Source organism: Oratosquilla oratoria, chromosome 7 (genome assembly GCF_046742065.1).
Source record: "Oratosquilla oratoria isolate Oo_2021 chromosome 7, ASM4674206v1, whole genome shotgun sequence".
Taxonomy (NCBI): domain Eukaryota; kingdom Metazoa; phylum Arthropoda; class Malacostraca; order Stomatopoda; family Squillidae; genus Oratosquilla; species Oratosquilla oratoria.
This window is the reverse complement of record NC_134783.1, coordinates 45,336,076-45,348,575: the sequence shown is the minus strand read 5'-3', so window position 1 is coordinate 45,348,575 and position 12,500 is coordinate 45,336,076. Positions and strand designations below refer to the sequence as shown.

The 12,500-nt window shown below is 41.3% G+C and overlaps 1 protein-coding gene across 1 annotated transcript in view; it reads left to right on the top strand.

Moving 5' to 3' along the window:
- LOC143027138 (uncharacterized) overlaps positions 1-12,500 on the top strand; it is a 426,550-nt gene that overhangs the window by 206,854 nt on the left and 207,196 nt on the right. The window contains exon 2 of the mRNA XM_076188192.1: positions 700-747. Within this exon, the coding sequence (XP_076044307.1) occupies positions 700-747 (48 nt within the window). The remainder of the gene's footprint in view (positions 1-699; positions 748-12,500) is intronic.

Genomic DNA, 12,500 nt, shown 5'->3' with positions numbered 1-12,500 from the left:
TCCTTTCTATATTTTTTCATTCTTCCTTTCTGTTTTCTTTCTATCAGAATTTTCTTATTTATTTGGGGGATACAAAATTATGTGCGATAGTTGTAAGACACCACCTAGTTAACCCAGAAGCCTACATACAGAAACACAAACATGAAAAAATAGCATGTGTTTTATGTGACCACATACACAAACACATGTTCACATATGTGCATATTAACACCTTGTCTTGCTATACACATTTATCTTAGTGTCTAATGTATTAACAAACATATGTATTTCCCATTGCTATGTTGCACAAGTAATTCTTCAAAAAGTCTAAATTTTGCACATAGATCTTGTAAGAGTCAATTACGTATCTCAATGTGTGTGACCATAGCCCCTAAATGTGTATGGCTTTGTTGTGTATTGTAAATGTTCTTTAATGCTTGCCAGCTGTCATATTAACTGTTACAGTAAAATTCCTTAAAAACCACTCTGTACAGTATCATTAAAAAAAAAATGGCCATGTATGTTGATGTTGTACACAAGATCTTCTGTTACTCTCATAATCTGTGTCAGTGTTGTTTCTTTCGCTGTGTACTTTGGTCCCCCGAATTGCTGTGTACCTGCTTGTGTTGTGATGCGCTCTTGCTGTGTTGGTTCCAGGACCGAGATCTGGATTTTGGGTCTCTGGAAAGATGCTAGGTTACATGCTCATTCTCTTTGCAGGTCATCAAAATTACCCTCAACTCTGGAGATGATGAATCTGAGAAAAAGGTTGGAATATTCACTCTCTTGCCTTAATCAGTACATGACTGTTGATTACTACTACTACTACTCCTATTATCATTATTCTTCACGATTTTTTTGAATATTTACTACGAGGCCTTGCATCTCCAAAAAATAATTATATTTTTACTTATATCAGCGGGGGGAGGAATTATTTTCTTTTTTTTAACCGAAGCTTATTTCAATCATGACAAGACAAAGCTTTGGACACTTCTGATTATTATTATTATTATTACCAATATGATTTGCGTGAATTTAGAATATTTAATATGAACGAGTAGAGCTCCCCCCTCCCCCCACCGCTGATTGCTCATTTTTGGCCTCGTTCTCCCCCAGCATCAACCATAAACGTCTCCCTCCCCCCTCCCTCCCCCTCCCTCCCCCTCCCTCCCCCTCCCCTCCCTCCTCCCTCCCTCCCCTCTCCACACACGACATCCCAATCTCCACATCCAATCCCCAAAATACAGGACTCCTTTCCCCTCCCCTCCCCCTCCCCTCCCCTTCCCTTCCCTCCCCTCCCCCTCCCCCTCCCCTCCCCCTCCTCCCAAATCCCTTTTGATATGTAGTCCGTCCACCCTAAATGAATTCGCACATAATTCTCGACCATAGGTACTCATGATATAAAGGCGAGATTAGTTTTGAGTCGTTTCGAAAATCCCTGCCGGGATCCTTCGCCTCTCGCCTCTTCTTCGGGAGGGTTCTGTCATACCAGGACCTTCTAGCAGCAGCTCGCCCACAGATATCCCGTGACTGAGAAGCATGTGTCTTGCTGCTGGGCCACCTGCTCCTTGACACAGCTGCAGATGTTCCTCTGTACACTTACACCTCCTTCTTATGGATTTGTCCAATCAGTATCAGTACTACTACATGTCAAGATTTGTGTATGTACATGTATAAATATACACGCACACGTATACACATATACAAAGACACACATGCGCATACATTTGCATTCGAATACATGTAGAAATGCATATAAGGCACGCAATATGTGCATAAACATACACATATATATACATAAACATATGCATGTACATATACATATGTATGTGTGTATACGTATACAAACATGTATACGTACGTTTACATATGTATAAATGTATATGTATATGTATGCATGTATATATATGTGTACATATAAATGTACATCTATTTGTATTATATATATATATAATATATGTATATATATATATATATATATATATATATATATATATATATATATATATATATATATATATATATATATATATATGGTACACATAACTATCACCAATAGCATCATTATGAAATCAAAATATCTAGATTTCTTTTTCATCGGAACGTCCCTGGATGCCGTCACAGACGCGCACACGCACACACGCACTCAGACGAGACTTAAGCCCTTTTGTCACGGAACTGTGGCTCCTGCATCGCTCCTGTTGCATGCACTTAGACCGAGAAGGCTCATACGTTGCAGTGTCGTTGAAGGCGAAACCTTACGAGTTGTTTCCCAAGAGTAACTACTGTTCCTAATCTCTCTGGAACTTCACATACATGCATACATGCATACATACAGGCATGCATACATATATACATATACGTACCAGCGCATACATACATATAAATACCAGGACATACATATATGCATACATACGTACCACGAAAAGAGTCTACGATTTCGGCTGGAGACAACGTTGGGAATGAAGTTTCTGCCCATCCCCAAACACTTTATATGCCTGAAGGCCCTTCAGGCAGTAACAAAGGCGTTCCTCCTCTATCCATTCAATACACACAACTCCTCCAGACACTTCGCCAGGACGTTCTCCCGTTTTGACTTCCTTCTTCAGGTTCGAGAAGAAGAGATTTTCGTAATCTCGGAGCTATTTTGATGACATGCCGTCACTATATGCCTTCTCTTCCTCTTCTTCCTCTTCTTCTTCTTCTTCCTCTTCTTCTAATCCCTCTTCTTCTGATTCTTCTTCTTCTGATTCTTCTTCTGATTCTGATTCTTCTGATTCTGATTCTTCTGATTCTGATTCTGATTCTAATTCTTCTGATTCTGATTCTTCTGATTCTGATTCTTCTGATTCTGATTTTTTTTTTCTTCTGATTTTGATTCTTCTTCTGATTCTGATTCTGATTATTCTTCTCCTGATTCTTCTGATTCTTCTTCTTCTTTCTTCTTCTTCTGATACTTCTGATTCTTATTCTGATTCTTCTTCTGATTCTTCTTCTGATTTTTTTTCTTCTGATACTTCTGATTCTTATTCTGATTCTTCTTCTGATTCTTCTGATTTTTTTCTTCTTCTTCGTCTTCGTTTTCTTCGTCTTATTCTTCTTCTTCTTTTTTCTTCTTTTTCTTCTTCTTTTTCTTCTTCTTCTTCTTCTTCTTCTTCTTCTTCTTCTTCTTCTTCTTCTTCTTCTTCTTCTTCTTATTCTTATTATTCTTCTTCTTATTCTTCTTATTATTATTATTATTATTATTATTATTATTATTATTATTGTTTTTTGTTATTATCATTATTATTGTTATTGTTATTATCATTATTATTATCTTCTGATTCTTCTGATTCTTCTTCTGATTCTTCTTCCAATTTGTCTGATTCTTCTGATTCTCCTTCTGATTCTTCTTCCGATTCTTCTTCTGATTCTTCTGATTCTTCTCATTCATCTGATCCTTCTTTTTCTTCTTTTTCTTCTCCTGATTCTTCTGATTCTTTTGATTCTTCTGATTTTTCTGAAGCTGATTCTAATTCTTCTGATCCTTCATCTGATTTTTTTTCTGATTCTTCTGATTCTTCTGATCTTCTTTTTCATGATCTTCACCATTATCGGCCTCCTTTTCTTCATATATTCCTCTTCTTCCTCTTCCCCTTTTCCTTCTTGTTTTTTCCTCTTCTTCCTCTTCTTCCTCTTCCTCTTCGTCTTCCTTTTCCTTTTACTCTTTCGAAGGTCCAGATGAGGCCCTTATGTGCATTTCATGTTTATGGGTGGGTTGTCTGACACATGCTTATTGCAAGCATGTCCACGCATGCGCAAACCAAACGCTTCCACGCTCATGTGATTTTACAGTTTATTCGTAATTTTGAAGTATTCGTTTTAGCACTTGTGTACAATTCTGTGCACACACTCATATATATATATATATATATGTATATATATATATATATATATATATATATATATATATATATGTTGGTACATTGTGACCATCATCAACATATATATATATATATATATATATATATATATATATATATTATATATATATATATATCTCTCTCATATATATATATATATATATATATATATATATACAAATATATATATATATATATATATAAGGTTTTCCTTGCACATATATGTATTACAAATTTTGTTCATCTGTTAATGAAATGACCATAACAGAGATACCAACATACATTTTATGTAACCAGGATCCCTAAGGCAAATGGTGATTGCTGCTTGCCCTGGCTGCCCCAATACCCATGAGGAAGATGATGACTTTCTCCGAGCCAAGCAGTGGCATCTTGGCCTTAGTCCTTCACTACAAAGGCTCAGTGAGACAAATCATGTGTGGCCGGTGACACGTGGGACGGACTGAGCGTCTGTCAGAGTTTTACAATGATGTATGGGGTTAGAGAAGGGTGTGTGTGTGTGTGTGTGTGTGTGTGTGTGTGTGTGTGTGTGTGTGTGTGTGTGTGTTATTATACATGTACACAGGTAGCACATATCACGAGGCACTTGCACTAGTAGATCGAGTAAAGGCTACCCCTCTATGTGGAAACAAGTCAATCCTCCCTATCCTCGGCTATTTAGTGAAATGTCACATGTTTAATTTTCATTTGATTTGAAACAAGTAAAAGAGTAATTTGGTTAGGTGCCGTTGTTGACAGAATACATTCTGGACACGGTGTTCGATACATATATATATATATATATATATATATATATATATATGTGTGTGTGTGTGTGTGTGTGTGTGTGTGTGTGTGTGTGTGTGTGTGTGTGTGTGTGTGTGTGTATGTGTGTGTGTGTGTGTGTGTGTGTACCTTAAATCGAAGCAAGAGATCGAACAGACCATAAAAAACTCGTAGGAACATTGATGGGTATTTAGTCCTCCCAATGCACGATGTCTTTGTCGAAGTCTCCTCTTCACGTCATTCGCTCCATTCCATAGACCGTCCCTACGTCTCAAGTGCCCTGACCCTCCACCTTTTTTCGAAAAGGTCCTACTTCAATCATTGTCCTCCATCCTCCTTGTGTCCTATCCATCCATGTGAACAGTGCGGCATGACAGTGTTAGATGTGCCTGATTTTTTTACAGAATCAAATATGCGCTTGTATACATTGTGCATATATACATATATATATATATATATATATATATATATATTTCATTGTATTCCCCAGTGCGTATGTGTGCAAGCGTGCTTGCCTAAATGCATATATGTAATGCATTGGCCTGTAAGTATATCAGCATATATGCGTCTGCGCCGTTTGTCAGCATGTGTGCCAAAGAACGAGTAGTATACGACACGTGATCTCTAGCCGCATGGTAATTATATGGTAATCATTATTACTACTACTGTTATTACTGTAGTTGAAGACGCAGAGGCGTTTACGGGGACCAAGAAGGCATGTCACAACCCGACCCCAGAAGCTTGGGGGGACTTATAGCCCCCATCCCCCAGATTATGCCCCCCCACCCCTAGAATGAAGGGTCGCATGAGACATTTGGGCCAAGCATGAGGCCGGGTACAGACATTTTTTTATACTGTTGATTGGTTGTCTTAGTGATTGATGCCTTGGGCAGTATATAGTGTGACAAAGTTGACGCAGTTGTGATATGAGATGGTCATTTTGAAGCTTGAACTAGTCCTAGTCAAATCTAGTTTTATTGCCGATGGTGGAAAGATGTCTTATGTGTTCTTTCCTGAGCAGGTACCACCGCGAAGTAAGAAGCTGCTACGGATCAACTCGCTACAATTTCTTTCATCTATACCTCGTTATATACATATATTGTGTTTCCCACACTTCTTCGTCTTCCTCTTCCTCCGTCTCCTCCTCCTCCTCCTCCTCCTCCTTCTCCCCCGCCCCCTCTTCTCCTCCTTATCTTCCTTCCTCTTCCTCTCGCCCTCCCCCTCTTCCCCCTCCTCCTCCTCCTAGTCCTCCATATTATCCTCCACCCCCTCTATCTCTCCCTGAACTTCCTCCTCTTCCTCTTTCTCCCTCTCGTCCTCCTTCCCCTTCCTCCTTTCCCCTCTTCTCCTCCTCCTCCACTTTTTACTCTTTCTCCTCAGCCTCCTCTTCTTCCTTTCTTCATCCCTCTCCTCTTTCTCCTCCTCATTACTCCATAGGAGTCTGTAATTCACCTGTATTCTCTTCCCGAGTTGTGTTTTTCAAACCATGTACATGCTCGCTTCCCTTTTTCCTTTTTCCGCATACTTTCTGTCCTCCTACTCCACTTATTCTTCCTCCTCTTCCTCCTCCTCCTCTTCCTCTGTATACGTAAGTTATTATTATTAGGAATCATTATTAGGGACTGTATTAGCATTAGTTACCGCAGTTGATCCGGATAAGGAAATCGGTATATATGTATCGCCCAGAGAGAGGAGCATCCGAAAAGTGGTGAGTACAAATCTAAGACAATTTTTTCTCTCAAGCATATTAAGGCAAACGTCTAAATCAGTCAAAATGCCTTCTCCCTTACGAACCTACGAAAGCTGCAGAAGCAGGGTGGCAAAGCAGTATTTCAAAAACTCTTCTATTTGCCGCACGTGTGTCTTTAAAAATAGTCAAGACAAAGACTCCCAACAGATCAAGGCTCTGAAGGAACAGTGTGACTCCCTGAAGGCGAAATATGAGGCCCTTGTCGAAATGATGAAGACAAGATATGAGGCCCTTGTAACACTCGTGACCGAGAACGTGGGGACAGTCCCACAATTGCTGGCACCGATACACTCGAGTGAAAATGCGGTCCCCCAAAATGACGTTCCTGCTTCACAGGATAGCCCCCAACCGGCACCACAGGCACCGATACACTCGCGTGTAAATGCAGTCCCTATAAATGACATTCCTGCTTCACAGGGTAGTCCCCAACCTGCACTGCAGGAAGCCAACCCCCCCCCCCCACCCGCTACACGGGATGGGGGCTAGTAAATGGTCAAGAGAGGTGCCAAACCCCGCCGGAGGGCACAGATATCATCAGGACCCACCACCTCCAACAGATTTAAAGTTTTAGAACTAGCCAAGGAGGACGAGTTTGAAACCCGTTTAGTAGGGGACTCCATAGTGAGGCACCAATCCGAAGAGTTCTGTGGCCGTTCTTCAAATGGGCGCAGAAGGTGTTCTATGTATAGAGGTGCCGGACTCGATGACATTGCCGAGTCCTGTCACGATGTCACAAAAGAAGCGGACGCAAATACGGTATTCATAATCCACGCCGGTACGAATGACGTCGAATCAACTCGATCGGAAGAACTCATAGAAAAGTACCGGAGTACAATCAGGAAATATAAAGAAAAGGTTCCCGAGAAAAAACCTTGTCATCTCAGGGATCCTTCCCAGATTCCAGGGAAGGGGAAAATATTTCGACATAGACAGATTCTACAACAAAGCATTCAGTACGAACAATAGAGTAAAAACCCTCTGTGAAAAAGAAAAAGTACACTTTGTCAATTTCTGGGACAACTTCTACTTCGATAGAAATATTTTTGAGGAAGACGGTCTCTACTTGAATGTGGCCGGAGCAGCGAGGTTAAGTAGGCTGCTCAACAACAACCTGACCGACATCAGAAGAAACAACTCCTCAGCGGAGCCCCCATCAACACCCCCGTAATAGAGCAAAACAGAAAAGTGGCAGATATCAATCTGTTACGTTAATGCTCGCAGCGTACGAAACAAGTTCGGAGATCTAGAGATTCTCGGAGCGACAGGTAACTATCACGTGATAGGAGTAACAGAGACATGGTTGGACACGTCAAGTCGAGATTTTATAGCGGAATACTGTTTGTCAGGCTACACAATTTTCAGCTGCGAAAGAGAAAATAGAATAGGTGGTGGAGTAATCTTGTATGTCCATAACTCCCTCCAACCATCACTGTTAAAAACGGAAACAGAAACAAATATTGATATATTGTTTGTTGAAATAAGAACCAATTGCAGTAAATCTAAAGTAACAATTGGACTTGTTTATAGACCACCGGGTCAGCTACTAGTAAATGACGAAAAATTATTCGATTTAATCGTAGAAACTGACCAACGCTGCGAGACAGTCATCATGGGAGACTTTAACTTACCGGTGAAGAGATGGGGTGAAGATTTGAGTTCGCATACAGGACGAGACTTGTATAGTAACTTACTGGAAAGTGGCTTCCACCAAGGCGTAAACAGCCCTACCCGAGGAGATAATATCCTTGACCTAATATTCTCTACAACAGAAAATCTTGTAAACGGAGTAAATGTAGGCCCAATACTCAGCACTAGCGATCATCGTACCATCACATTCAAAATTAAAATGGAAGCCAGTTTATCTAAGACCAGCAAAGAAAAAGTACCCGACTTCCGTGGAACTAATTTCAATAGACTCAGATCATTACTAAAAAACTTAGACTGGAGTACAATTTCGAGCGAGACTGATAATGATAAAGCGTGGGAAATAATGCTGTAAATCTCTGTGTTCCCTATCGTGAGAGACGTCCGGCAACAAGTAAACCAAAATGGTGGAATACGGAAATTAGTAACAACCTCTCTAGTAAAAAGAGTGCGTACAAAAAGTATTTATCAACTAAAAGCCAAGACGATAAACTAACACTAGACAGAATTCGCCGCGAAACCAAAACACTGATAAAGCGTAGTAAGAAAGATCTTGAAGAGTATATTGCTGAGGCAAGCAAATCGAACCCTAAAGAATTCTATAGTTATGCGAATAAGAAGAAAGTGCTTATCTGCGGCATTGGACCATTAAATGACGATGAAGGAAAACATACGGATGATGAAAATGAAATGGCCTCAATCCTTAATAGTTTCTTGCATCCGTCTTCACAGACGAAGATTGCTCAGTGTATCAGCCACCAGAACATAAAATGTCCCAAAACGTTTTAAATCAACTCATAATTACCGAAAGGGATGTCGTACAAGTGATTGATAAGCTCAAAATAAATAAAGCCCCGGGACCTGACAAAATTTCACCTAGAATTCTGCGAGAAGTCAAAAATCAAATCAGTAAACCCTTGTGCATCCTCTTCAACAGATCATTAGCACTCGGTAAAGTCCCATCAGATTGGAAATGTGCTAACGTAACACCAATATTCAAGAAAGGGGACAAATCACAACCAGGCAACTACAGACCGATTAGCCTGACTTCGATTGTGTGCAAACTGCTAGAGACAATTATCCGTGACAGTGTAGTAAAATTTTTAGAAGAAAATAAGATTATGAAAGATTCGCAACATGGCTTCCGTAGCAAACGCTCATGTCTAACTAATCTCCTTGACTTCTTTCATGACGTCTTTAACAAATACGAGGAATGTAGATCTGTTGATATAATCTATCTAGATTTTCAGAAGGCATTCGATAAAGTCCCCCACAAACGATTGCTCGACAAATTAAAAATGCACAGTATTTCTGGCAATATCCACAACTGGATCAAAGATTGGCTCTCAGAGCGAAAACAGAGGGTCGTAATTAACGGGGCATCATCTAGCTGGCTCGACGTTAAAAGTGGCGTACCGCAAGGATCAGTTTTGGGACCCGTCTTGTTCTTAATATATATAAATGATCTAGATGACGGCCTCCTCTGCAAAGTATCAAAATTTGCTGATGACACAAAAATTGCCGGTAAAGTAACAACCACCAAAGAGAAAGAAACTCTACAATCCGATCTAGATAAATTATCAAGATGGGCTAGCAAGTGGCAAATGAAATTTAATGTTAACAAATGTAAAGTCATGCACATTGGAGGTAACAACGATCACATCCAATACCAAATGAATGGCGAAATACTGGATTCAGTAACTAAAGAAAAAGACCTAGGAGTTTTAATATCAAATGACTTGAAGCCAAGTCAACATTGCTCAGAAGTTGTTAAAACAGCAAACAAATTAGTTGGCTTCATCGGAAGAGTCTTCGAAAATAAATCAGAAAAAATATTGCTAAACCTCTATAATTCCTTGGTCCGTCCCCATCTCGAATACTGTGTACAATTTTGGTCCCCATACTACCAGAAAGATATTAACAAACTAGAAAGAGTACAACGGAGAGTGACCAAAATGATACCAAGGCTGAGAAATCTGCCGTATGAAGAAAGACTAAAAAATCTAAACTTATTCTCCCTCTCAAAAAGAAGAATGCGAGGAGATTTGATTGAGATTTTTAAAATGTTCAAAGGCTTTGACAACATTAATGTCAAAGATTACTTCTTATTAGACCAATCAAATACAAGAAGACGCCACGATTTCAAAGTAATTGGCAAAAGATTCTCTACGAACGAAAGTAAATACTTCTTCTTTAACCGGGTTGTTAACGTGTGGAATTCGCTACCTTACGCTGTCTTTGAAAGTAACACGATAACAACATTTAAAAATCGCTTAGATAAATACTTGGAATCTAATCCGCAAATAAAATATTGTCCTTTGCAATATAAGATATGACAACCAGACATTTAATCGCAATTGGATTAATTGGATAGGATAGTGATAGCAGTAGTGTTAGTTCATCTTCTATCGCCTAGTTGCCCTGTTTCCTTAACTGTAATGTAGTTTAGTCAACACAAACAGCCTCGTCAGGGCCAGTAGGCCTGCTGTTGTTTGTTCTTCCTTTGTGTGCCTCCTCCTCCTCTTCCTTGTCCCCCTACTCTTCCCCTTCCTCCTCTTCTCCTCCTCCTCTTTCTACTCCAATCCTTTTCTTTTTCTTTCTCCTTTCCGTCTCCCGTCCTCTTCTTTTTTCTTTTTTTCCTCCTTTCTCTTTTTCCTCCTCTCCCTCCTCTTCCCTCTTCTCCTTTTCCTTCTCCTCCTCCACCTCTTCTTTTCCTCCTTCGCCTCCTGATGCTCCTCTTCCTCTTTCTCTTCCTCTCCCTCCTCCTTTTCCTTCTCCTCCTCCACCTCTTGATCCTACTCTTCCTCTTTCTCTTCCTCTCCCTCCTCTTTTTCCTTCTCCTCCTCCACTCCTTTTCCTCCACCTCCAGATGCTCCTTTTCCTCTTTCTCTTCCATCCATCCTACTTCTCTCCCTCCTTCCTCCTCCTTCCTCCTCCTTCCTCCTCCTTCTTCCTCCTTCCTCCTCCCTCCTCCTCCCTCCCTCCCGTCTCCTCCTCCTTCCCTCCCCTCTCCTCCTCCCTCCCTCCCGTCTCCTCCTCCTTCCCTCCCTCCTCCCTCCTTCCATCTCCTCTCCTCTCCCTCCTTCCCTCCCTCTCTCCTCCTTCCTCGCCCCTTCCCCCTCCTTTCCTTCCTCCCTCCCTCCCTCTTCCCTCCTTTCCTCCCTTCCTCCCTCCCTCCCTACCTCTTCCCTCCTCCTTCCCTCTTCCCTACTCCCTCCCTCTTCCCTCCTCTATCACTCCCTTCTCCCTCCTTCCCTCCCTCCCTTCCCCCTACCAGACATGTTGCTTTCTTAATGTTTGTTTTCGTTTTTCGTAATTTTCCTTTTTCTTTCGTTTTATTTGGTTCTTTATCTTCTCCTATACACTTCGTCTCTTTTTCCTTCTCTTTCCTTCACCTTTCTTCTCCCTTCCCTTCCCCTAATTCTCCTCTCCTTTCCCTCCCCTCTCCCCAAGTCTTCCTCTCCCATTGTATTTCCCTCTTCCACTAGAATTCCCTCCCTTTACCTTCTACTGGATTCTCTTGTCTTTCCTTTCCTCTCCTTTACCCTCCCTTACCTTCTCTAGCCTTCCCGTCCTTTCCTTTCCCCTCCCCTCTCTTCCTTTTCCTTCCCTGCCTTCCCTTCCCTTCCCTTCTTTTCCCTTTCCCTCTCTTCCCCTCTCTTCTCTTTCCATCCCTCCCCTTTCCTTCTCTTCCCTTTCCTTCCCTTCTCTTCTCTTCCTCTCCCTTCTCTTTCCCTTCCATTTCCTCTCCTTTCTTCCCCCCTGTTCTCCCTTTTTCCCCTCCATTTCCCCTCCCTTCGCTTCCCCTCCCTTCTCTTTCCTTTCCATTTCCTTCCTCTTCTCCTCCCTTCTCTTCCCCTCCCTTCTCTTCCCCTTTCTTCTCTTCCCCTCCCTTCTCTTCCCCTCCCTTCTCTTCCCCTTTCTTCTCTTCCCCTTCCTTCTCTTCCCCTCTCTTCTCCCTTTCCCCTTCCATGTCCCCTCCATCACCCAATCCTCCTCGTAATTTACTCTAAAGTTCTTTCTTAAGGGTCATAATTTATTTTTGGGGTTTGTCTCGTTTTCTAGATTTAATTAACATTCCTCTTTCCTCCTCGTTTTCCTTCCCTTTCTCCTTTCCTCGTTCCTCTCTACTTCCCAATCACTTGCCTTAATCCTCTTCCTCCTTTTCCTCCATTTTCCTCTTTCTTCCCTTGCTCCTCCTTACCTTCCTCCTTAAAACATTCCTTTTACCCTTCTTCCTTTTACTCTCCTTCTTTCTCCTCTCTTTCCTTCTCCTCTCCTTCCTTCTCCCATTCCTTCTCCTCTCCTTCCTTCTCCTCTCCTTCCTTCTCCTCTTCCTCCTCCTCCTCCTCCTCCTCCTCCTCCTCCTCCTCCACCTTGTCCCTTTCCTTAACTATTTGTTTACCTTTTCGTTTCATCTTCCTCCTCCTCCTCCTCTTCCT